At 36.7% G+C, this 27,841-nt stretch overlaps 1 protein-coding gene across 1 annotated transcript in view; it reads right to left on the minus strand.

Annotated features, from left to right (window-relative positions):
• Nucleotides 1-17,060: 17,060 nt before the first annotated feature.
• Nucleotides 17,061-27,841, minus strand: part of SNTG1 (syntrophin gamma 1) — a 472,569-nt gene continuing 461,788 nt past the window's right edge. The window contains exon 19 of the mRNA XM_059901577.1: nucleotides 17,061-17,482. Within this exon, the coding sequence (XP_059757560.1) occupies nucleotides 17,324-17,482 (159 nt within the window). The 3' untranslated portion in view covers nucleotides 17,061-17,323. The remainder of the gene's footprint in view (nucleotides 17,483-27,841) is intronic.

The following is a 27,841-nucleotide window of genomic DNA, read 5'->3' on the forward strand; positions in this document are numbered from 1 at the left end:
CTGTGAGGCCTGTGGGATCTTACCTCCCTGACCAGGGATCAAACCTGTACCGCCAGAATTGGAAGGTGAAGTCTTAACCACTGGACCACCAGGGAAGTCCCTGCTTGTTTGTTTATCAGTGTCTTTTACAGAAGGAATAGAACAGGATTTTTTCCTGACCTAATTACTGAAAATAGTTGAGAAGTTTATGAGCAATTGAAAAAATGATCTTGTAGACACTGCCAATCAATAATAGCTCCTCATATTAATAACTGGAAAGCTCATAGCAAAATCAGTGGAATGGGAAAATGAGTGTATTCACTTATGCAAAGAAAGGAAAAAAATCTTTGGGGTCTTTGACAGTATAACATAATTGACTAGGCCTATGATTAGAAATGCATAATACAATACAATACATAATGCATAATACAATAATAAAAATAAGTAGAATATAGACACAGTTTTTAGAAAAAAATTTAAAACTTCAGTGTTGGGAAAGAAGCAGCATAGAGAATTAAGCTTTTTATTTACATGTGACAGATACGTGTTTTCTTATAATAACACTAAAAATCATCTCAACTGTTCATGTCATCAAAATATAAAAAATGGCTTTCTACTTTCATTATGCATAAATTTAGGAATCAAAATAGGTTTGACTAGGTCACGCTGAAGAAAATGTGTTCTACATTTGGAGGTCTTACATATTAATATTTCAGATAGGTAGAAAATTAGAAGATATTAATTATTAAACTATCTCCATTAGAAAAGACATGAACTGAATCTAAATTATAAAAATTAAACTAAAAGAAGCAATAATTTTACACATACACATAATGACTCACACCCACAGAATTAAACAGTGATTCTCCAAATCTTTCACTTAAATGTTGCCATAAGAACATTAGGAATTCCAAAAATTTAGATTTGAACATACCATCTGCTGAAAATATTAATGTCTGAACAAGTACAGCTGTGAGCTCAATTAGCTACACAGTCATTCAAACGAAGCATGCTTAAAAAAAGTAACCCTTTTAAAAATAAAAGCTAACATTAATTCATACAAATGTTCTCTGGCGTGGATGCCCTTTTCTCAGAGAAGGGGATGGCTGAAAAATGCCTGAATCCACACATGCAGATTGCAGATTCCACCTCAGAACTGCTTTCTCTGGCTATTTTCCCAAGAATCTTGAAATCCACAGCACCCTGCCCAGAAGCTGCATGGAGACGTATTTCATCAAAATATTGCTCTCCACGGAAACCAGTAACATCTGTAAAATTAGTAAGGCAGAGCAAACTTCTTGATTCTGTAGACTTTTAAGATGTTCTATTTCCTTATAAACCTTTTAGATCTTGTAAATTCTCTGGTAAATATGAAACATTTAGCAAAGCTTGTTAATGTCAGTTACTTTTAGCGGTTTCCCAGACATGGGGTTGATGAGGTTGAGTCCATGAGTTTGAAGTATATCTGAGTGTGTCATTCAATCAAAGCAATCTCAAAGAATGTACACACTTGTTTGAGGTGCTATCATTTCATTAAATATTTGTTTCCCTTGATAAAAGGCATTTATTGAGCTTGATATATTAAAAAAAAGTGTTGCTGAGAATTCCATCTTTGTAGTTTTTATATTTATAATTGAATCATACTTGAGTGATGTTTTGATAACGTCTATTCTCAATGAGGTGAAGAAATTATTTCTTCTTGCTCACACTTATGGAAATTTTATAATGCAGAGGAGTTACAGATAACAGCGCTTCATAAGCAACTTTTATAAACTGTATGTAGGGGAAACTATTCATGTGAAAGGACTTATATTGGACAAAGTGATATGAAGGATCCCACATCCTTATTCTGACATTCATTATTAATTTTTAATTTGCATATAGTATGTATTAAATTACTATTAGACCCCAAGCATTGTTCTTACACAGAGGATACATTGACTGATACGAAACAGCTCCAGCAGTCATGCACTCATAGTCTCTGTGGATACTGATAAATAGACAATTATAAGTATATTCTACAATCTTCTGAGACATTACAGAAGTTATCCTGGAAATACAAAAGCAGGGCATGTAAAGGAGCTTCTGGCTGGAGTTTCAAGGTAGACAAAAGTCAGAAGAGCCTCTTCGCTATATGAAATAGCAGAAGTAGTTCTAAAGGACAAGGAAGAGTAATACAGGTACAGGGGAGGGCATTCAAGTAAAGAAGATGTATATGAAAACGCCGTGTAAAACAGATATGACACGGCCAGTTGTCCCGTATAGTTTCGTATGATTAAAATACACACTGTAAAGGGGAAGCGGTGAGAAGGCAGACAGGAACCAGGTCATCCATTTTTCTCTGCGTCACGTTAACTGACTGAAATTTACAATAAAGGTGTGGGAAGTTCCCGAAAACTATCGAATAGGGGGTGACACAGTCAGATCTTTGTTTCTGAAAGGTCCCTGTGGCTGCATCATGGTGGGTTTTTAGGACAGGTCAAAACTTTGAGCCCAGAGACCAAACAGGAAGGAGATGAGTATTCTCAGCAGGAGATGATAGTAGCCTGAACGTGGTGACGTATAGGAATTATGACAGGTGATGCTTCTCTCAGATCCCATCACGTTCCTTTGAACGTTTCTAGGGGCCCATCTCCTCACTTCCGCGTGCTTCTGTTCCTAAAGCTCACTCCTAAAATAATTCTGTGCCAACCAAGCAGTGTGCACTAGTTGCACACTCACCAGTTTGGAAGTATGAAAGTCCACCTCCCTTGCCTCCTGGACAAATCAGTTCCCTGCGGACTAGAGCGAAAGCTGGGATTTGACTGTAATCGCATGTTTGTTTGTCTTTTTCCCTTGACCTGTCCTGCTTTCCTGATTTTTCCATGCATGTAGGTGTACCACTGATCCTGCACCATTTGTTGAAAAGTCTGTCCTTTTTCCATTTAACCGTCTTTGTTATGAGTCAAAGATTGGTGGGTAATATTTGTATAGGTCTATTTCTGGGCACTACATTCAACATCCATTGATCTCTGTGTCTATTATTTTCCCAGTATCATGCTGCACTGGTTATTATAACCTTATATTAAATCTTGAACTTGGGTAATGTGAGTCATCCAACTTTGTCCTTCTTCTGCAGTATCGTGTTGGCTTTTCTGGGCCTTTTCTTTTTGAAATAAACTGTAAATCAGTTTTTGGTTATCCATAAAACAGCTAGCTGGAGTTTCAGTTGGGGACTGCTTTGAATCTATAGATCAAGTTTAGTAAAATTGACAATTTAACAATATTGAGTCTTCCAATCCATTAACACAGAATATCTTTCAATTACTATATCCACTTTTGCTTCCTTTTGCTAATGTTTGCATGACTTCTATTTGTTCTCTCTGTTTCTTTTTCGTGTGTGTGTGTGTGTGTGTGTGTGTGTGTGTTTTCTCATCCTTTTTTCTGCCTCACTATAGTTTTCTTGAACAATTTGTTTGGAATTCTATTTATTTGGATTTATCTTTAGTGTTCTTAAGTGTGTGTCTGCATAGCTTTTTTTCCTTGAGTGTGGTAGGTGATACATTGTATCTTCAAAACATGTCTATTTCTGTTGTCATTTACCAGTTAAAGTGAAGCATAGCCCTCTTACTTTCCTTTACATCTGTCTATCCTTCTCCATTTATAATTGCCTTGAGAACTTCATCAACCAGTGTTAATATTTTTGCTTTGACCATTAGTCATAATTTAGAAAACTCAAATGAGAAGCTAAGTCTACTGTCGTTAATCATACGCTGACTTTTTCTGCTGTTCTTTCTTTCCTAACAGTAATTTCTTTTCTGTTTAGAAAATATCCTTCAGCCATTCTTTTGGGATAAGTGTGCTGCCCATAAATTTTCTTCGTTTTACTTAATCTAAGAATGTTTGTATTTCTCCGATATTTCCACTGGATATAAGATTGTAGGCTGTTAATGCATTTCTTTCAGTGCTTGCAAAGTATTGTGCTACTCTCGCTTCTGGCCACAAAGGTTTCTGAAGTGAAACTATTATCACTATAATTGTTTTTTTCCTCCTATAGGGAAAGCATCCTTTCTCATTACTTTCAGTTTCTTTGCCTTTAGTTTGACAATAGAAGTGTCTTGACTTTCATACAGTTTGACTGTGACATATTTTTGTCATGGATTTCTTTGACTTTATCAGTTCACTCAGATTCATGAATTTATGTGTGTATCTTTTGCACATTTGGGCAGTTTTCAGCCATTAGTTCTTCAATACTGTTTTAACCCTGCCTTCTTTTTCCTCTCCTTTTGGAATTCCCCCGACAAAAATGTTACATTTTTTTGGCTGTGAGCCCACAGATCCCTGGGGCTCTGCTTGTTTCTTTTCAGTCTGTTTCTTTTCTCTTTCTTGTCCAGTTTTCATAACGTCTACCATCCTGTCTTCACACCTGTTGATGACTTCTGCTGCCCACGTGTTTTCCGTCTGGCTAGCTCATCCGTTACCGGCCCCCAGGGTTGCACAGAACATGCTTTACGTCGAGCCGTTTTTCTTCCGTGCTCCCTGGTGTTCTGGGCTGTGATTCCTCCAGAAGCCCGTCTGGGACACAGGAGACAACAAGAAGCTCTGGGATCCCCTGCCTTTCCCTCGCTCGGGTCCTGACTTTCCAGGGTGCCGTCTGCTGTCCATGCTTCCTGTAGCTAAGAAACTTGTCACCTTCGGCCTGTCTCGTTCACCCTCTGCTTAGCCTTGTACAAACCAACAGGCTGCCTTTCTCAGTTTCCTTATGTACAAAAAGGAGGTCACGAAATGTGACTCACAGGTCTCGGTGATGGTGGCGGGAAGGAGTGGCGTCAGGGAAAGGTGTGTTGAAAGTGACATTTCAAACGAAAGGACGCTGGGGTGAGTAGAAGCGAGCCATGTGTGTCGGTGGGTGAGCCCTGCCAACTGGAAACTGCCACTCGCCACCTGCCTCTACGAGGATTAAATCAGGTGTTGCTGCAGCCGCCGGCCTTCAGCACCCCCTGAAAGGAGCTCAGGGTGGAGATCAGGAACGAGGTGCTCTGGGCTCTGGGAAAAGCTGGCGGAACAGGCTTTCAGATAAACTATACTTTCAGGGGAAGATTTTAGGAGCCCAATGCTTGCATCTCGTCGTATCTAGAAAAGCACTAGAATCATGAACGGTGACGTCTGCCCCTCGTGAGGAGCAGCCGGCCTCTGGCAACGTGTGTGCTTGATGCACGCCCGCCCTTCACTAAAATCCTGTCTACACTGGCTCCCCCGGAGCACTCTGCAGCAGCCCCTCAGAGCTCCCCGAGATGCTGTCTCCTGGGCGCTAGTCCTCATTTTGCCCTGAACAAGACAACTCACAACTCTCACGCTGTGCATTTTATTTCAGTCGACAGTCCCCGGCGGAGGCGGGGTGGGGACCACAGGGCAACAGAGACTTAGAAAAAGTCCGGAGAGGGTGGGTCAAGTGGTCCTGGCTTAGAGGAACCCCGGGGGGTCACAGGGGACACACAGGTGAGCCAGCAACAGGGCCGAGGCCAGGAAGGTCCTGCTGTGGTAGCGCCTGCCCATCTCAGGGCCTCCTGAGTGTCATGTGGTTACTAAACAACACGGCAGGGAGTCTCCGTGTAATCTCCTCCTCCCAGCTCACAGAGACGGTCTTCGCCGGAGGGATGTCCCTGCTGCCCGCTAACGGGGCCGGAGATTCCTCCCCGAAGGCGCCGCTTGGAATTCAGTGTGTTTGAGGCGCCAAGCATCCCGCAGAAAACGTGTTGAGCCGTGAACCCCTCCGGGGGAGTCTACAAGGCCAAACCGTCCATCACTGGCAGCGTCATTGACCTCTGCTTCCTGGTCTGAGCCCAGCAAAAAGCAAACAAGTGAAAAAGCTGACCGATTTTTTTGGTGATCCTCCTTTCAATTAGTTACTGGAACTAAAATCACACTTAAGTGCTATCCAAAAATAATTTGAACGCTAGTAATGCTTTACTCATTCTTCTTGCTTTTGTAACTGACTGGAGGATTTGGGGAAATCTATCTTAACTCTATATTCTTGTAATAATAATAATAATAGTACCTACTACAAAGGTTGTTATGAGGATTACATGAGTTAATATACGTAAAGAACTTAGAGTCATGCTGGACGCGTAGTAAGTGCCATCAAAGTGTCACCTGTTGTCATTCGTATCCATTCATTTGAATTCACTCAGATTTTTTCCCCAATAGTTCTCTTAGCTTATTGGAACTTAGGGAATAAGAAGTTTGATAAAATAGAGATGGAAATACCATAATATTTGAGCACGCTAGGCAACAGTAAGACAAGAAAGCTTGAGAGGGTTCGAGCACTATACAAATTATTCAAATTATGCAGGCACATGCGAGGAGGAGGAGGGGGAAACTGGCCCAATTTCAAAGACAAATTGTGTCCATTTGTTTGCTTTCTAGTGGCCATTCCGGATCCAGCCATGGACGTGGGATTCTCCACTGTATCCTCTGCCCCCAGCACTAGAGTCTCCCCTGCCACGGGGACTTGGAGCTCAGGTGAGCAGAATTATTACCTGCCTTTTGTGTGTTATCTGGGTGGTTGGCTAGTCAGCCATAAGAAGGAATGAAGAAGCAATTCACACAACAGCCTAGATGAGCCTGGAACATGCTCAGCTGAGTGACAGGAGCCGCAAAGGCCACATACTGTGTCATTCCACTTATAGGAAATACCAGAGGAGATTAACCCATGGAGACAGGATGTAGACTGATGGCTGTCCAGGGCTGGGGGAGGGGGAGGAGGAGAAATGGCCGCTGGATCAGGGAGTTTACTGTGGAATGAGGGAAATGACTTGAACTAGACAGAGGTGGTGGTGAGGCTGGTGGCATAGCCAACATTGTGATGACCCTCAATGTCACTGACTTGTTTCCTTTAAAATAGTTAATTTTATGTCATGTGTCTTTCACCTCAATATGTTACTTAAGAGAGTAGTTGGTGGTCATTTACAACATTTTCTATGGATTCCCATATACAGAGTCATAAATCATTACCGTACAATAAAGTTTAGAACTTAACTGGATCATGGAGCTGAAAGTGCTCTGTATAAAGGGAAAACCAACTGAAAATAAGAAATTAGATCTAGTGTTCCTGACAGAGGTGACCATGCCAACGCAATCATTTTTCAGGAATGATATAATTTTGTTCCACGTAATCATTTATGGGAAGTGCTGCAAAGCCGATCTGCAATTCCTATTACTGCATGTTCAAAGTCAATTAGGAATGTCTGCATACCATACTCAGGGTTATTTGACTCTGATTCCTTGGTTTCACTTATTTATTGAATAAAATCGCTAATAAAATCAAGAAGAGAAGAGTGGACGTAGTTTATTTTACCCTGAATATTCTTCAGAAAGAATATTCTTTTATTAAACAGCAGGCTGTTTCCTGCTAGATAGCGAAGAAGAACCTAACCCTCCATGGGAGGGATTCTGATAGTTTCATCTTTCAGAGTGCACTTCACAAAAATAGTAAATTGAGCTCCTCTGTACAATTCCATATCCGTATATATTTTTCATTTGCTTTGCAATGCCTTAATTTTGCAGAGTTTTCTTTTACATTTGCTTTTGGAAAAATTCACTTTAAATAAAGAACTTAGTTGTTCTGTAGAGAACAACTAAAATTTGACAGTGTTGAAAATTTGTTAACACACATTATATTTGTTACTGGATGACGCTTTGAACAAAAGGATAATGCAAGACAAGAAACAGCAGACCTAAAAAAAGAAAGAAGAAAAGTATGAAGTAGTAACAATTCTTGTTTTCCTATTTGTCAGATATTGTTTATACGATTAGCAGTTCCCTATAAGAGCAAACTCTCCAACTAAGTGTTTTCTTGGAAAAGTAAGCAATTATGTCAGGATAAATTTGTAATGTCATTCCCTTTAATTCTGAACAAAACCTCCCTTTTAATTATTATTTTTATTAAAATCATTTAGCAGTAAAACCTTTCACTAAGCACCTTCTGTGTTCAGGCATGGAGCTCAGTGGTGAAGGTACAAAGGTAAGCAAAGTAGCCACAGTCATTGCCTTTGTAGAAACTAAGGCTTGAGAGAGAGAGATGGTAAATTCAGCCAGAGCAATAAAGGTGGCCAAGCAACATGAATACATGTCAGAAAAAAATTCAGCTTTTTTGGTGGAAGAGAAGAGGAAAAAAGCTTTCCATTATAGGGGACATTTAAGCTGAAACCTAAAGGACTGTTATGGGTTGAAATGTGCCCCCCCCCTCAGAATTGATAGGATAAATTTCTAACCCCGGGACATCAGATGCAACCTTATTTGAAATAAGGTTGTTGACAATACAGTTAGTTGAGATGAGGTCATATTGGAGAATGGCAGACCCCTAATCCAGTTTGGCTGGTGTCCTTACAGAAAAGGACATGCACCCAAGGAGAACGCCATGTGAAGACTGTCATTACACGGACGCGAGCCCAGGACCACCGGGGGCTGGGACTGTCCGGGAGGAGATCCTTCCTTAGAGCCCTCAGAGAAGCGCGGCCCCAGGACACCTCGATCCTGGGCTTCCCGCCTCCCAAACTGTGAGCTAATCCATCTCGGTTGTTTAAGCCACTCAGGTTGCGGTACTTTGTGACAGCAGCCTAGCAAACAAAGACTAAGAGGAGTTTCCATTTGAAACAGCTGGGAAGAATAGGAGCTGCCAGACTGAGAACTGAGAATCTTATTCTACTCGTGGTTAAACGCAGACACGACACACCTATGAGAAGAACCAAAATCAGAACGCTGACACCACCAGGTGCCGGGGAGGAGGTGGAGCACGGGAACTCACACGTGATTGGCAGGAGCGTGCAACGGGGCTGCCACTTAGAAGACAGTTCGGCAGTTTCTTGAAAAACTCAACATATTCCTGCCATGTGATCTGGCAATCATCCTCCTTGGTATTTCCTCAAATAAGTGGAAAACTTGTGTCTACGAAAAAGTGAACTCGTGCATTCCCTTGAATTCAAATGTTTTGATTGTGGATTTTCCCTGAATGGAGCTCACTCTACAAGAATGCGTTTCTTTGCTTCCCTCTGTACTTGCTCATGAAGGGAGTAGTTCCTGACTGATGCCTGGGAAACCCTAAAGCTGGTTGGGGTGTCTCTGACAGAAGACAGGTGGGCTCCTGCGGACAAAGGGCAAAGGTGTTTGTAGAATATTTATGGACACAATGAAAGAGGTCAGGATTGGTATCCTCTTTTCTTTATGTTTATTTTTTAATTTGTATATTTCATTTATTCCCTTTTATGTTATTTTTTTAAAAACATCTTTATTGGAGTATAATTGCTTTACAATGGTGTGTTTGTTTCTGCTTTATAACAAAGTGAATCAGCTATATGTATACATATATCCCCATATCCCCTCCCTCTTGTGTCTCCCTCCCACCCTCCCTATCCCACCCCTCTAGGTGGTCACAAAGCACCGAGCTGATCTCCCTGTGCTATGTGGCCGCTTCCAACTAGCTATCTATTTTACGTTTGGTAGTGTATATATGTCAATGCCACTCTCTCACTTCGTCCCAGCTTACCCTTCCCCCTCCCCATGTCCTCAAGTCCACTCTCTACGTCTGCATCTTTATTCCTCTCTTGCCCCTAGGTTCTTCAGAACCACTTTTTTTTTTTTAGATTCCATATATATGTGTTAGTATACGATATTTGTTTTTCTCTTTCTGACTTACTTCACTCTGTATGACAGACTCTAGGTCCATCCACCTCATTACAAATAACTCAGTTTCATTCTTTTTTATGGCTGAGTAATATCCCATTGTATATATGTGCCACATCTTCTTTATCCATTCATCTGTCGATGGACACTTATGTTGCTTCCATGTCCTGGCTATTGTAAATAGTGCTGCAATGAACATTGTGGTACCTGACTCTTGTTGAATTATGGTTTTCTCAGGGTATATGCCCAATAGTGGGATTGCTGGGTCATATGGTAGTTCTATTTTAAGTTTTTTAAGGAACCTCCATACTGTTCTCCATATTGGCTGTATCAATTTACTTTCCCACCAACAATGCAAGAGGGTTGGTTCCCTTTTCTCCACACCCTCTCCAGCATTTATTGTTTGTAGATTTTTTTGATGATGGCCATTCTGACTGGTGTGAGGAGATACCTCATTGAAGTTTTGATTTGCATTTCTCTAATGATTAGTGATGTTGAGCATCCTTTCATGTGTTTGTTGGCAATCTGTATATCTTCTTTGGAGAAATGTCTATTTAGGTCTTCTGCCCATTTTTGGATTGGGTTGTTTGTTTTTTTGATATTGAGCTGCATGAGCTGCTTGTAAATTTTGGAGATTAATCCTTTGTCTGATGCTTCACTTGCAAATATTTTCTCCCATTCTGAGGGTTGTCTTTTCATCTTGTTTATGGTTTCCTTTGCTGTTCAAAAGCTTTTAAGTTTCATTAGGTCCCATTTGTTTATTTTTGTTGTTATTTCCATTTCTCTAGGAGGTGGGAGGTGGTTCAAAAAGGATCTTGCTGTGATTTATGTCATAGAGTGTTCTGCCTATGTTTTCTTCTAAGAGTTTTATAGTGTCTGGCCTTACATTTAGGTTTTTCATCCATTTTGAGTTTATTTTTGTGTATGGTGTTAGGAAGTGTTCTAATTTCATTCTTTTATATGTAGCTGTCCAGTTTTCCCAGCACCACGTATTGAAGAGACTGTCTTTTCTCCATTGTATATTCTTGCCTCCTTTATCAAAGATAAGGTGACCATATATGCATGGGTTTATCTCTGGGCTTTCTATCCTGTTCCATTGATCTATATTTCTGTTTTTGTGCCAGTACCGTTCTGTCTTGATTACTGTAGCTTTGTAGCGTAGTCTGAAGTCCGGGAGCCTGGTTCCTCCAGCTCCGTTTTTCTTTCTCAAGATTGCTTTGGCTATTTGGGGTCTTTTGTGTTTCCATACAAATTGTGAAGTGTTTTGTTCTAGTTCTGTGAAAAATGCCAGTGGTAGTTTGATAGGGATTGCATTGAATCTGTAGATTGCTTTGGGTAGTATAGTCATTTTCACAATGTTGATTCTTCCAATCCAAGAACATGGTATATTTCTCCATCTGTTTGTAACATCTTTAATTTCTTTCATCAGTGTCTTATAGTTTTCTGCATAAAGGTCTTTTGTCTCCTTAGGGGGGTTTATTCCTAGGTATTTTATTCTTTTTTTGCAATGGTAAATGGGATGTTTCCTTAATTTCTCTTTCAGATTTTTCATCATTAGTGTATAGGAATGGAAGAGATTTCTGTGCATTAATTTTGTATCCTGCTACTTTAGCAAATTCATTGATTAGCTCTAGTAGTTTTCTGGTAGCATCTTTAGGATTCTCTATGTATAGGATCATGTCATCTGCAAACAGTGACAGTTTTACTTCTTCTTTTCCAATTTGGATTCCTTTTATTTATTTTTCTACTCTGATTGCTGTGGCTAAAACTTCCAAACCTATGTTGAATAATAGTGGTGAGAGTGGACAACCTTGTCTTGTTCCTGATCTTAGAGGAAATGGTTTCAGCTTTTCACCATTGAGAACAATGTTGGCTATAGGTTTATCATACATGGTCTTTATTATGTTGAGGTATGTTCCCTCTATGCCTACTTTCTGGAGGGTTTTTATCATAAATGGGTGTCAAATTTTTTCAAAAACTTTTTCTGCATCTATTGAGATGATCGTATGGTTTTTATGCTTCGGTTTGTTAATATGATGTGTCACATTGATTGATTTGTGTATATTGAAGAATCTTTGCATTCCTGGGATAAACCCCACTTGATCATGGTGTATGATCCTTTTAATGTGCTGTTGGATTCTGTTTGCTAGTATTTTGTTCAGGTATCCTCTTAAGAGAACATTCCCAGAAAGACTTTCTTGAGAGAAGTGATTCCCAAAAAGAGAATAATCTCAAAAGACAATATCCCATACATTTCAATCTGCAAAGGGAAACCTATGGGACATAAAGCAGATCAACAGTTGACAAGGTTCAGGAGTAGCAGAGGGGTTGCCTAGAAAATGACACTGGGGACTTACAGGTGAGAGTGAACTGTTCTGTATTTTGAACTTGGTGGTGGTTCCCAATCATACTCATTATTCGGAACTTACGAAACTACACTCTGAAAAGTTTGATTTTTCTTGTAATGCCCAAAATTTGCCTCAATTTATCTTAAAAATTTTTTTAAAGAGAATATTCTTGAGGTCATGATCCCCTTAAAATATATTCATAATTTCACTTTTTGCTAATATGTAGGTAACTTTCAAAAATTCACATTTTGCTATTCTTGTTCATATCTTCCTCCAAGATATAGTAATCTATTTTTTTTATATTGTATTTTTTGCTGGAATATATTTACATAAGCATTTAAATCTATGTAGTTGTACATCGACTATATTTCTTTTTACCTTTATGTAAACATAGATATATGTATAGAATAAAGTTCATCAAAAATGAATTGTGCTTATTTTTTTGTGGTGGTGAGACTTAATATGATATCTATTTGAATTTTTTGTATTCTTTTTAATTGCTTTAATTACTTATGATGAACATGTGTTAATTTTTCAGCAGAGTTATTTCTGAAACTAAAAAATGAGAGAAGGTAAAGATGTGCATTCAGCAACTAGAATAATGTAGATATCAGAGTTGTTTTAAAATTATTTCTATGATCACTCACGCTTATGGCACTGTAATTACCTGAAAGACAACTGTGGTCTTTTATGACATAAAGTGATGAGCTTCTTCTCAGGTACAAATGACCAGCAAATGGTGGCCACTCAGACCAGTCCTCTCGGTATAGATTCAGCTCATAATGGGCCATTGTGAGGCTATCAGAGTTGTCTTGTTTTCAAATGCTGTAACTCTCATTGCTTAAGTAATTTGGCAAATATCATCTTTGTTTAGTCTTTAAGGCCTTTTAGGGGTCAGATAGGTAATCTTCATAAATACTGATGGACCAGAAGAAATCATATCTTAAGAGGTATGCACCCAAGGCAGGCCGCTCACCACTGGCCCTGTTCATGGCAGCTAAGTCTTCCAAGGTCATGCTCTAAATATCTGTAAAACTTACAAATCAAACCCAAGAAGTGAAAACACAGGTGTAGAAAAAAGTATCTGTTTTTATTTTCCAGTATGCATCATTAAAAAAGGTACAGTTTTACTAGTAGTACGTTAATGAACTTAAAGAACAAAGTGACAAGCTTTTGTCACAGATATTAATTAAAAACACAGGTAATGTTTTTACAAACATCCACCAAAACAATTAAAAATGAAATAAATACATTTCATATTTCTGGTATTTTCATTGCATTTTAATATGTATAAAATATATAACATTTATAATATTTTATTTATCTTTAAAAGCAACTTCAAATGTGCAAAGAAGTGAATTATGATTTTAAAGTATTCAGGAATAAGAATAAATCATAAACAAGAGTTTTAGAGTAATGAATAAAGCATTTCCTTGTGGAGAGTCATCAGGACTTCAGTATTAAGGGTAGCAACATGTGTGTTAATATTATCAGAAATCGACACTTACCTTAAAAAGTTAAGCACGAGATCGTCCTTGTGCTTTTAAAGCTTCCCCACATTGCTGCTTTGTAGTGATAATTCTAAATCATTGTTAGGATGATTACTTTTCCACAGTAATAAATCAAGCATTTCTCAAATCCAGCATGCCATGTAAACAAAGTTGATGACAAGCTTTGCTTTAGAAAATGAGGGAAATCTCTAACTTTAAACTAATGTACAAAAGGAAAGTCTCTCTGCTGACCTAATGAATATGGGATTGACATTTATTTTCAGGGAATTACGTTTCTTCTTGCCGAATGAGTTTTGTGATCAAAGGCTTTAAAATGCTTAGTTGGTACATGCCTGAAAAATGGGCAAGAAATGATACGCCGATTATTTTCCCTTAAAAACAGTGTTGGATGGTACATGTTGGGGTACACATTATACTTACATTATCTACTAAAGTATTTGAAATAAATACTTGTTGCAATATAACAAATTAAAAATGCCCCTGCTTTAATATACTTCAGCTTAAATGAATTGTTATTCTTTATCAGGCAAAATACATGATTATAGTAGTTAGCAAAGATTTCCCTTCTCTGACCCAAGTACATATAATGTAATGTTCCCTTCAAGCTTGTACTATGTACACTATCATTATATAACCCTTAGTGTGTATATATATACATACATATGTATACATATATGTATATATATGTATAATGTATATGCACACACACACACACACACACATACACACATATACCAAGGCACTGGAGAGGTTAACACATAATTAAGCATTCTGTTGTTAAAATGTGCCCTAGTACAAACTAGGATATGATGAATAAATCTCATGCATCTAAACCTAAATTACATGAGAAACAGAGATTTATCTGAGTATTTTTGTTCATTTCTAAACTTTCTCATTCAAGTAGTCCAAGTTATAGCAAATGACAGTGTCTACTCACTGCACTGTGAAAGGAAACATTCAATGCTATTTGCTAACTGAGGAAAATCAAAATAATATTTTTTAGTAGGTGGCTTCTCCACTAATCATGTTAAGTAGCAATTTGGGCCCGTGGCTTTTTTTTTCAAGAGTATCAAACTAAACACAATATGGTATTATCATAAATTTTAATTCAGGCTACAATTTACAGTGTAAATTTAAAGTATATTAATATATTTATTTGAAATATATTCTATATAATATGGGATTAGCGTTTTATTATATATATACGTGTGCATGTGTGTGTGTTGTACAAGGAGATATATACCCACACATATCTCATTGTGCACCTTTTACTTTATCATACACGTAAGTACAGCCTAGAAGATTTTTATGACACACAAAAAGGATATTTAATTAAATCGTCTTTTTGTATTTTTTAAATGGAGCTTTTACAAAACCTGACATTGTTTTTTTAATGATTACGTTACACTTGTAGAAAGTTTTAAAACTCTTTTTCTTTCTTTAGGCTAAGCAGCCCATTTCATATTGCCTGTCGACCCACTGATTCTCACACCACGGACACACAGACGTCACCCTAACGCGGGGCGGGCTGACATGAAACTCGAGCTGGTAACAGAGGGTCTATGATGAGCTGGCCACTGGGGCTGCGGATCCGAAGGCAGCTGCCCCTCCCTCCACTCCTGCCCCTGAGCTGGTGGCCTCCTGAAGCCTGTTTCTGGTGGGCTTCTGATTTTATTGGGTTGGCCAAAAAGACCTTACGGACAAGCCCGAACGAACTTTTTGGCCAACCCAATAAAAGGACCGTTCTGTTTGATCAAAACACAGTGAGCAGTAATTCCATAGTGATATCCCGATGATGGATATGTATTTAGTTTGATGTTCAATATAAATTATATTAAACTGTATATTGTCCAGTTTGCCCCAGTTCTTTTTATTTTTTTTTATTTTTTGGCTGTGTTGGGTCTTCGTTGCTGCACGCGGGCTTTCTCTAGTTGCGGCGAGTGGGGGCTACTCTTCGTTGTGGTGCGTGGGCTTCTCATTGCAGGTGGCTTCTCCTGTTGTGGAGCACGGGCTCTAGGCATGTGGGCTTCAGTAGTTGTGGCTCGTGGGCTCAGTAGTTGTGGCTCGCAGGCTCTAGAGCGCAGGCTCAGTAGTTGTGGCCCATGGGCTTAGTTGCTCCATAGCATGTGGGATCTTCCCGGACCAGGGCTCGAACCTGTGTCCCTTACGTTGGCAGGCGGATTCTTAACCATTGCACCACCAGGGAAGTCCTGCCCCAGTTCTTTTTAAAAGTCATCCTAGATAGAACTTAACACTTGCCCCGGTACAACTGTGAACCTTCACTTTTCCTTTTCAATTTAATGCACTTAAGAGTTAATCAGATGCAAAGTGAATTAATAATTTATAATGATTATGGAAATAGTTTGATGTTTATTTTTTAATTATAATTTTCATGTGTCCTTTTTACAAATAATGTTGTTTCCTTCCTGAGTGACTTTTTCCCTTCTTAGTAAAAAAAAAAATCAATCCACCTTATTAGATACTTGATCATTTTCACAAGGAAGGATCCAATGTTTGATTTAGTTGGGAATATATGTATTAAAAAAAGCAATTTTTTTCTTAATGGGCAGGTGGTTGTTTAAAAGCAGATTTCAGTACAGCTGCTTTGAAGGAAAGAAAATGTTATACAAATAGTTATGTAACACCTGGGATCCCAGTTGTGTGCACACAACTTCAGGGCTTTCAAATTTCCAATCTCTTCACACTTACATTCCTAAGACAAGACACCTAAAATAACTCAAACAGTTTGGCATTACATAATCACTTTTCATGACATGATAAGTCAGAAATTTAAAATTTTATTTTCGTCTCTCACCTCATTCTCTCATAAACTCTAACTAAAATGGAAAGATGTCGTTCACCCAACATAAGTCATAGCTTTGAGAATGCTTCCTGGGGACACTGAGGTTCAGCATTAACGGGTAGGGTCAGGATTACAGAGAACTGTTTCTTACGCCACATGGGTTGATATTATTTTCTCTACAAAAGTTTTTGGGGGTCATTGAAAATTCATGAAATTTTAATTTAATAATAAATCCCAGGTAAAATATAAATCTCCTTAAATGAAGGAAAGAACAAGAGGTTCATGGATGTTTCCTTCATTCATCATTAAAGTAACACATTTTGGCATCTTTGAATGACACTGGCTGCAAATAAAACACTCAGTGTCAGTGACCCAAGGAAGAAATAGTCTGTTTCACATTGTATCTACCATAGGTAACATGTAATGATCCTTTTGCAATTCTCAGCAGTATTCTACAATAAGATAAACAAAATTGGAGTGCCAGTGTCAAATCATGGGATGAGGGTACAAGGAGAAATCCACACCAGTGAGTTAAAGTGCTTTCTTCTTGGAAGAGGGTTTTTGCCTGCTGGTCTCTGTGCAACTGTCTCGTTTCTGTTGTTCCTGATACAATGATGGGGCATTCGTTCCTGACCAGGCCCATCGTGTATTTGTCATACCAAATAATCTAAAATGCAGAAATGACCATTTAATGGGTATTTTTATTTATAGGTAGCTTACAATTTTTTATATTATTTACATACTCGAGTCATTCATTCTTTCGTCTTCTCTTCTGATGAAAGCAACATACTGGCATCGACCCACCGACAGAGAGCAAGCTATCCTGTTCATTCAGGATGATTCCCAGAGGCCTTCCAAACAGAAATGCTTCTGAAATCCGTATGACCTTCTTCTTTTCTGCTGAAATTTCAACTTGGCTTCACTGTTGACTTGATGATGTGATTGCTTCTCCAGTGTCTATAGCGACGAGTATGACTGTTCTGTGTATAAGTCAAGGTAAGAGGGATGCCAAGCTCAGGCCGTCAGGTCATGTACTTGGCTTTGCTCATCATGCCGGAGCTGGGAGTGGCAGAAGCAGTGGCCTGATTGCCTAAAAAGAGAGGGTCCAAACAAGCCACCTTGGCAGCAAAGAAAGAGTGAATGCAGTGAAGTACAGCAAATAGGTTCGAAAATTCCAGCTCCTGAAAGGGAAAGAGAGATGGGCCACATGAAATAAAAGCCAGTTTCCTGAAAACAAAAACTACACAACTAGAGAATAGCTAGAGCTTTTCTTTCAAGTGCAATAAACTTAACTAGAACCAAGGATATCTCACTTATGGAAATTGTAGGCATTTTTGTTCAATATGTTACTTTCAAATGCATTGCCAATTTACTTCAAAATATGGTGGCCCGAGAGTCAGAAGAACAAAGCATTCTTATCACCCATGAGAGTCTTTTCAAAATTGATAAATACTGCATAGAAATATATTTGGCCAGATTAAAATTCTACTTTTGACATAGTGTAAGTAAAGAGAAACAGCAGGTTTAAAAGTATTTTTCTCTCTTTACACACAATTCAAATGAAAACTTTGGACTGGAATAATTAAAAAGTATTTTTCACTACTATCTAGAATAAGTTGCTGTTTGTCATAGGACAATGAATATGAAATACCGAGAGCAAGGGGATATGAATGTTTAAGGCACTAGAAGCCAAATGGCTCACTTCCAAAATATAATGAATGCATTCATTTTAAATTTAATTAATTCTGATTATCATACTTGGTTGTTAAAAAAAAGTTAGCCAGGGCCCACTAACTGTTTGGATTTTTGGAAATATATTTCCCATTTGGGTACTTAAGGAAATGTAGCACCAACCAGTAGCACCAAATGATATATATTGAAATGAAAATAGAAAGAAGTTACTTCAAACCACAAATGATATCAGATTAGCTGTAGAATCATGAGTTGGTGCTCAGGATAGGTTTTGAAAGCTGACATCACAAGTATTTTTATGAAAACCCATCAATAGTCCCATAAAAATGATCTAATTGCAAAAGGATTGAGAGAAGAAAAGTAAGAATATGTGCTTGATGAGGTCTATTTGATAAACTTGTCACAAAGAGGATAACGAGAGTGTAGTAAACCATATGGAATTGCTGACGAAACTGATGCTATATCAATACATATTAGTAATAAAGGATGCAGAATTGCAATTAATAGGCACATTGCTGATGGCGTTTTCAATTCATGGTATGTGGCAACGGAAAATAATATAAAGTATTCATTCACTTAGGACATATTGTAATATCTGTCATGTACCAAGGAACTATTTAAATAAAATAGTTCACTTCAGGAGTAGTTTCTCAGATATGTAATAGGAGGACAATAGGCCACAATATAGATTCATAGTTCGGTACAATGTAGATGAAATAGCTATGCTGTCAAAGTGATTCCCTCCAAAACTTCAGAATACCTTAGTCAGTTTCCTATGGCAAATGTTCAAACAGCAAAGATCTGTTTTAACTATTTTAAATTCCTAAAATGATTCCACCTCAAAATGATTTTACTCAGTCATTATGATTTCAGGAGCCGTATTTTTAGCAATCTGCTTCATGTCACCGTGATGTGTTATTGGTCACCTAGCAGGTTTCCTCTGGCCTTAATTCAACCCCAAAATTCACCTCTTCATTCCTTGTGCAGCCAGCTTATTTCATGTGCAGATTTTGAATACGTTCAGTGTCAACCCCTAAAAATCCACTAGCTGTAAAAAGGATGGGAAAGTTTTGGAAAGCATGAGATATGCTTGTATATTATTAAAAAACAAAACAATAAAAAACATACAATTTACTCTTGGTGAAGGGGAGAATGTTGAATGTTGCAACTAGGCAAAAATATAACAACTTTTTCTCAAAAATAATTTTGCCGTACTTTATTAAATTGGAGATTATATCTTGCTTGTCAAAAAACAAATAGTCTAAATATATAGATATTTTGGGGATGATTAATATTTTCAGTGATTCATACCTTGTCAAGTATATGTCAATTATTTGATGCAGACTGGCACTTTAAAATTTTTATGCCTTTTTTTGGATGTGGGTAGGCAGGAAATGATAGGTAATTAGAAGATAAAACAAGAGGCAGAGATGCGTTCAAGTTTGGTCCTTGATTCCAGAGTCAACTCATATTCCCTCACGCTCAGTAGTCACCTTTGGCCATCACATCCACTCCTAAGGCTTCGATTTGCATTTCTGTATACACTAGTAACACTCTTTCCCTCATTTCTAATGTGAATTCTGACCTACAGAATTTACCTATCTACGGAGCATCCACAGGTGACATCCACCAAGCTATTTACCATCTCCTTGTAACAGAGCTCTTCTGAATCCCATGAATCTCACTAACATAATTCTTCTCAAAATTTAATCATTCATCCATTCAATGAGTATTTATTGAGTGGTTACTATGAATCTAGTCTTTTTCTTGGTGAAAAGATAAAGTAGTGAGCAGAACAGACAGAAAAAATGGTCTAATGGGAGTTACATTCTTGTGGCAGAAGACAACATATAAGGGCATAAACAAGTTAAATATAATATTTCTGAATATAATAATAAGTATACTCAAGAAAATAAAGCATGGAAGAGAGCAGAGTGTGGGAGGGCATGCAGGACAAGGAAATCCATATTGTCCTGGAGGTGAAACCTAACGGGACAAAGGAGTAAACCATCTGGATGTTTGTGAGAGAAACATTCCCGGCAGAAGTTAATTTCAAAGGCCCTGAGATAGAGACACTCTAGGAGAGCTTGAGGAAAGCCAGGGACTTTCAGTGCTGGGATGGAGTGAATTATGGGGTAATTAATAGGAAATGAGGTCAAAGATATAACTCAGGCCAGAAACTGTAGTGCATACGAGCCCTTTATGAGCTTTACTCTGATTGACATGGAAAACCACTGGAGATTTTTCAGCACAGAGTGACAAGAATTGGTATTGAGTATTAAAATGATAATTCTGGCCACACTGTTGATAATAAACTCTTTGGGAATAAGATTGAAAGAAGGGAAGTTGTAAAGTTTTCAGTTAAAAAATATGTGGGATTGAAAGTAAAACTGAGTCAAGGATGATTCCAAGATCTTTGGTTGAGCATCTGAAAGGAGGATTTTCAAATCATATATCTGATAAGGGCTTCCTATCCAAAACGTATAAAGAATTCATATAACTCAACAGCAAAAAAACAAACAATCTGATTAAAGAATGAGCAGAAGATATGAATAGACATTTTTTCAGAGAAGACACATAGATGGCCAGCACGTACATGAAAAGATGATCAGCCTCAGTCATCATCAGAGAGATGAAAGTCAAGCCCACAGCGAGGCAGCACCTCACACCTGTGACAACCGGGATCACCAACTCAGTTCGCTGTAGTCTTACAAAAATTGCTGCTGTTTTCAACACATACCTCGGGATGGGTTTTCCCAATGAACAAGTTCTTAGTCACGTCAAGTAATGACAAGCACTGCAAATATGGGCTTTCCCAGGGAGCTTCCAGATAGATCCAATAATGACTGTTTTCATAATCAAATAGTTAATTTTTCAGGTCAAAATTCAGTTTATTTTTTTCCATTTTCAAATGCTTTCATGATTTTTGTAATTTTGCTTTTTTTTTTTATTATGAGACGATAACACCAGACCTGATTATTTTGAGTTACTTTACCTCCTTGGAAAATGCTTTCAAGTGTATCTTTATTCTTAAAATTCTGATTTTCAAAATGTTTTTACTTATATTAAATAAAAATACAATTACATTTCTTCTATAGATAAACGGTGACTTTTGGTAAAAAGGAAGAAAAATGCATCATACCATGGACATGTTCCCTTTAACAGCTACTTGTTTTGGAGGCGGTTAATATATTTGTTTTACCTAAAAAATGCCAGCTTAAGTTTTCTAGTTTACCAAGTTAGAGAATAATTTGGATTCTTAACACACATGGGTAAATAAAAGTCAATATCCCTATGGAGAATATAAGAGGCTTGAAAAATAAATTATGTACAAGGAGAAAAAACCTTCTCAGTGAGAAATAAACATGATTCAGAACCCTCATGATTCCCAGGAGTTTAGGAGCTCTTTTAAAGCTAGAGGAATATCCTGTCCAGAGTTCTCCTTTATCACATATTACTTTTCCTAATCCAATCGTTTGAAATAAAATTTTAGATGAAATAAGTGGTATATAACTCAGACACACACAGACACACACACAGACATACACACACAATTACTAATTTCCCCGATTTATTTCCAGCTGCTCCAGTTTCTTCTATACTATGAGGCACCACCAAACAGGATTGATGAAGGACCTGCATTACCAAGCAGGAGCCTGCCCTGTCCTCATTTTTCTTCCCCATAATCTAAACAGCTGGGGCTCTGGAGAGTTTGCAGTGAAAGCAGAAAGGTCTTGGCATTTTAGAAAACCTTTGGTTCCAGATACCAAAAAGAGTCAGAAATTGTGAAAAGCAGGATAGGTAGGAAGCTGACCCTTCATCTTTTATGCAGAGGGAGAGCATTCATCCTCAATACCTGCCCAGTTTTGTGAATATTAAACGTCTTAATTTATGAGACCTCAAATGCCAAATAGGAATTTGCTTAGATGACTGGTTATTTTCTTCCAAAAGGCAAATTTCAGCACATCATGAATTCTTCAGTGGGCTCTTTGACAGACACTTACTGAGCATACAAAATGTTCCATTCACTGTGTTATATATTCAGTCTTTACCTTCAAACCAGGGAACATACTGTCCCAAGGGCAACCCTTTTAGGTAGACACTTATCCACAATTTATAATGAGAAAATGAAGATTTATAGATAATAGCTGGAAAGTAGCATTACTGGAACTCAATCCTCAATTTCTAATTTAAGTCTTACTAAACCTTATATTGTGCGAGAAGTTCTCTTATGGCAGCTTGAAGTCTCTGAGGCCATGGAGATTGGGGGCAGGAAAGGGTTTTGGGGAAGAAGTCTATTCAGAAATGTTTCCAAACTCTGCACGGTTCCACTAAATTAAAAAGCAATTTTCTTTTTCCTTCTCTTATTGTACAAAAAGTACTGCCTTGGCTGCCAGACCTCAAATCCAGTAATTTAGGATTAATATGCTGTACACACTAGTTTAGGAAATATTATAACAGTGTTTTCATGGGGGGAATGGTCATGAATTTCAATGAATAAAGTGACAACAATGCTTTTAGAAGGCAGCCTGTTTTGAAGTCAGGGGATTGTCTAGCCATATTATCAAATTACAATTTAAAAATAGATATACCTAAAGATAATAAATGTTAAAACTAGCAAACAAAAAATGTATTTTTTACCTGGAAAATTAAGTTATGGACAACTATGAGTATAAGGTAGTAATCCTTGATGTACTAGTACCTATACTAACAACATAAATTAAGCACTTTTTAAAAAGTACCCAATACAGTAAAATGAGCTTTTTAATAAATTGTCAAATAACTACAATATTACTCATGATTTCAATTGGGAACCATTCCCCTGTTCTACTAGGAAAGTTCTGGGAAGTTTAATGAGGCTTTGGAAAACAGATGGGAAATTTATTAAGCTTCCTGAGTAACGAAGTAAGAATTTATGAATTTCTACTTTCAGAGAAAAAAAATATAACAGGCTTTTGTATTATAACATTGTCCTTCTATAGCCATAAAACAACAAAAGCAACAACAAAAACAAAAAACAAAGTATGTTCCCCCAACTCCTGTCTTTTTTCAGTATTTCTGAGACTTTTCACAACCAAAAATTTAAACACTACTTAGAACTTTTAATCTTGTAATACATATGGCAACTCAAACACTCATATTCCCCAAACAAACAATATCTCTTGTTAAATAAACTCTGGTTGTAATGTATTTGCCTTGTAACCGGGAATGTATTAATGTACTATTAGAGCGTGTTTTATTTAAAGTTGTCTACTTATCACAAATAGCAAGATCTGAGTCCATTTGCTAAATCATTTTATCACTTTTAAAATCATTTTTAAAAGAAAAGAAACACTGCAACAGTGTCCGTATTTAAAACATTGGCTCAAGTTTTCTTTTGTAAAGCTTTATTATATTTTAGACATATAACACTATGTATTTAAGGTGCATGACTTGATGTTCTGATATATGTATACATTGCAAAAAGTGTACCACAGTCAGGCTAATTTACATACCATTACCTCTATAACTACTATAGTGTGTGTTGGGGGTGGTTTATTTACTATCTATCCTAGCTGCAAATTTCAAGTGTTCAATATTGTTACTTACAATCATCACATTATATGTTATCTCTCTATTAATCTTATCTAACTGAAGCTTTGTTCCCTTGGACGAACATTACTCCATTTCCCTCCCCCTCCCCCTGAGCCCCTGGCAACCACCATTCTACTCTCTGCTTCTGAACGTGACTATTTCAGATGCTACACGTAAGTGAGATCATGCAGTATTTCTCTTTCTGTGTCTTGCTTATTTTGCTTAGCATAATATACTCCAGCTCCACCCATGTCACAAATAACAAGATGTCCTCTTTCTGTAAGGTTGAATAATATTCCATTTTATGTGTATGCATATACCTCTATCCCTATGTATCTATGTATCTATCTATCTATCCATCTATCTGATCTATTTTCTTTATCCATTCATCTATTAAAGGACATTTAGGGTTTTTGCCATGTCTTGACTATTGTGAATAGTGCTGTAATGAACATGGGGGTGCAGATATATTTTCAAGATACAGATTTCATTTTATTTGGAAATATACCCAGAAGTAGAATTGCTGGATAATGTGGCAATCCTTTTTAATTATTTTGAGGAATATTCATACTGTTTTCCATAAGAGTTGTACCAATTTACATTCCCGCTAGCAGTACACAAGGGTTCCCTTCTTCACATCCTTGCCAACATTGTTATCCTTTGTCCTTTTGATAATAGTCGCCCTAATTGGTGTAAGGTGATATCTCATTGTGGTTTTGATTTGCATTTCCCTGAGAACTAGAAACATTGAGCAACTTCTCATATATTTGTTAGTTATTTAAGTTTCTTTTTTTTTTGAGAAGTGTCTCTTAGACCATTTGCTCATTTTTAACTGAGTTATTTGTAATTTTGGTATTGAGATGTATGAGTTCCTTATATATTTTGGAAATTAACTCATTATTGGATATATGGCTTGCAAATAATAATATTTCCCATTCTGTAGAGTGCCTTTTTATTTTTATTTTTTAAAAATTATTTTCTTTGCTGTGCAAAGCTTTTTAATTTAATATAGTACCACTTGCCCACTTTGGCTTTTGTTGCCTATTCTTTTGGAGTCATATCCAAAATATTATTGGCAAGACCAATGTCAAGAAGTTTTTTCCCTATGTTTTCTCCTAGGAGTTTTATGGTATCAGGTATTATATTTAAGTCTTTAATCCATTTTAAGTTGATTTTTAGGTATGGTGTGAGATAGTGGTCCAATTTCCTTCTTTTGCATGTAGCTGTCCAGTTTTTCCAGCATCATTTTTTTACAGAGACTGTCCTCTCATTGTGTGTTCTTGGAACCTTTGTCAATGATCAGTTGACCATAAATTTGTGGATTTATTTCTGGAATCTCTATTCTGTTCCATTGGTCTTTATGTCTATCTTTATACCTGTACCATACTGTTTTGATTACTATAGCTTTGTAATACAATTTGAAGTTAAGAAGTGTGATGCCTCCAGCTTTGTTCTTCTTGCTCAAGATTGCCTTAGCTATTTGGGGTCTTTTGCAATTCCATATGAATTTAGGATATTTTCTACTTCTGGAAAAATTATCATTATGATTGATAGGTATTTCACTGAATCTATAGATCACCTTGGGTAATGTGGATATTTTAGCAATATTAATTCTTCCATTTCATGAACATGGGCTGTCTTTCCATTTATTTGTGCCTTTTAAAATTTCCTTCCTCAATGTTTTATAAACTTCATTGTACAAGTCTTTCACCTTTTAAAGTTAATTCCTAAGTAATTTATTCTTTTTTGTTGCTATTGTGCATGGGATCGTTTTCTTAATTTCCCTTTCAGATAGTTCCTTGTTAGTGCATAGTGATGCCACTGACTTTTATTTGTCAATTTTGTATCCTATGACTTTGTAAAATTTGTTTATTATTATTATTATTAGTTATAACAATTTTGATGGTGTCTTTAGGTTTTTTGAATATATATATATGATAATGTCATCTGCAAACAGAAATAATTTTACTTCTTTCTTTCCAATTTGGATGCCTTTTATTTCCTTTTCTTGCCTAATTGCTCTGGCTAGCACTTTCAATACTATGTTGAATAGTAGTGACATGAGTGGGCATCCTTGCCTTGTTCCAGATCTTAGAAGAAACAGTTTCAGTTTTTCCCTATTGATTATGATGTTAGTTGTGGGTTTTTCAAATATAGCCTTATTGTGTTGAGGGATGTTTCTTCTGTACCTATTTTGTTGAGACTTCTTATCATGAAAGGATGTTGAATTTTAACAAATGCTTTTCTGAATTTATTGAAATATTTTTTTTAATCTTTTATTCTGTTAATGTGGTGTATCACATTGATTGATTTTTGTATGTTGAACCATACTTATATCCCAGGCATAAATTCCAGTTGGATATGTTACATAATTCTTTTAATATGCTTTCAAATTTGACTTGTTAGTATTTCACCAAGGATTTTTGTATCAGTGTTCATCAGGGATACTGGCCTATAGTTTTCTTTTCTAATGTTGTCCTTGTCTGGATTTGGAATCAGGGTGATGCTGGCTTCATAACTTCATTTTAGGAGTGTTTTATATATTTTAGAAGGGTTTAAGAAAGTTTGGTATTAACTCTTATTTGAATGTTTTTTAGAGTTGACCTATGCAGCCTTTCGGTCCTGGGCTTTTCTTTTTGGAAAGTTTTGTTTACTATTTGTAATCTTTGTTTGTCATTATTCTGTTCAGACTTTCGATTTCTTCTTGATTCAGTATTTAGTTTTTATGTCTCTAGGAATTTATCAGTTTCTTCCTGGTTATCCAATTTGTTGGTGTATCCTTTTTTATTTCTGTGTTATCCATTGTAATGTCTCCTCTTTCATTTCTGAATTTATTTATTTGAGTATATCTCTTTTTTCTTTATCTAAGAGTTTTTAAATTTTATTTTTCTTTTCAAAAAATACAATTCTTAGATTTACTGAAAGTGGGATATTGAAGTCTCCTACTATTGTTGCGTTTCTGTCAAATTTTCCCTTCATATCTGTCAATATTTTTATATATTAGGTGCTCTGATGTTGGATGCATATATATTTACAATTGTTGTAACTTTTTGTTGAATTGACCCTTTTTTTCATTATATAATGCCCTTCTCTATCTTTGGAAAATTTTTGTTTTAAAGACTATTTTGTCTTATATAAGTATAGTATTTGAGATAAGGTCATATCTTGGACTGTAAGAAAAAGAAAAAAAAAAGTGAAATCATATGGAGTATGTTCTCTGACTAACTGTATCAGACTAGTAATCAATTCTATAAATATAACAAAAATCCCCAGATACTTAGAACGTAGACATCACACTTCTAAAAAGAAAATCCACCTGTCAAAGAGGAAGCCTTGAGGGAAATTAAAAACACATTGAATTGAATGAAAACAGAAATACAATATATCAAAATTTGTGGAATGCAGTGAATGCAGTTCTAAGAAGGAAATTATAGAATTAAATGTTTATGTTAGAAACAAGGAAGTTTCAAGTTAACAATTTCAAAATCCCACCGTGTGAAATCAGAAAAAGAAGAGCAATATAAATCCAAAGCAACCAACAAGAAGTAAATAAGAAAGATAAGAGCAGAATTCATTAAACTGATCACAGAACCCAATACAGAAAATAAATAAGAAAGTAATCCTGGTTCTTTGAATAGTCTCTAACAAGCCTGACAGAAAAAGAGAGAGAAGGCATCAATTACTAGTATCAGGAATGACTCAGGGGTGTCATTACAGAATCTGCAGACTTCAAAGTGACAATAAGGAAATACTATGGAAAAGTCTACACACACAAATTTGACAACTTAGATGAAATTAATGAAGACCTTGGAAAGTAAAAATTACCACAAAGCATCTGATAAGAATAGATAATTTGAATAGTTATTTACTAAGTAAGTTAAATTCATAATTTTTAAAAATCCCCAAAATGAAATCTCCTGGCCCAGATGGTTCCACTAGAGAGCTCTACTAAACCTTTAAGAAAGAATCAATAATCTGTATATCTTCTTTGGAGAAATGTCTATTTAGGTCTTCTGCCCATTTTTGGATTGGGTTGTTTGTTTTTTTGATATTGAGCTGCTTGTAAATTTTGGAGATTAATCCTTTGTCAGTTGCTTCATTTGCAAATATTTTCTCCCATTCTGGGGGTTGTCTTTTGGTCTTGTTTATGGTTTCCTTTGCTGTGCAAAAGCTTTTAAGTTTCATTAGGTCCCATTTGTTTATTTTTGTTTTTATTTCCATTTCTCTAGGAGGTGGGTCATAAAGGATCTTGCTGTGATTTATGTCATAGAGTG

The sequence above is a fragment of the Balaenoptera ricei genome, chromosome 17, assembly GCF_028023285.1.
Source record: "Balaenoptera ricei isolate mBalRic1 chromosome 17, mBalRic1.hap2, whole genome shotgun sequence".
Classification (NCBI taxonomy): domain Eukaryota; kingdom Metazoa; phylum Chordata; class Mammalia; order Artiodactyla; family Balaenopteridae; genus Balaenoptera; species Balaenoptera ricei.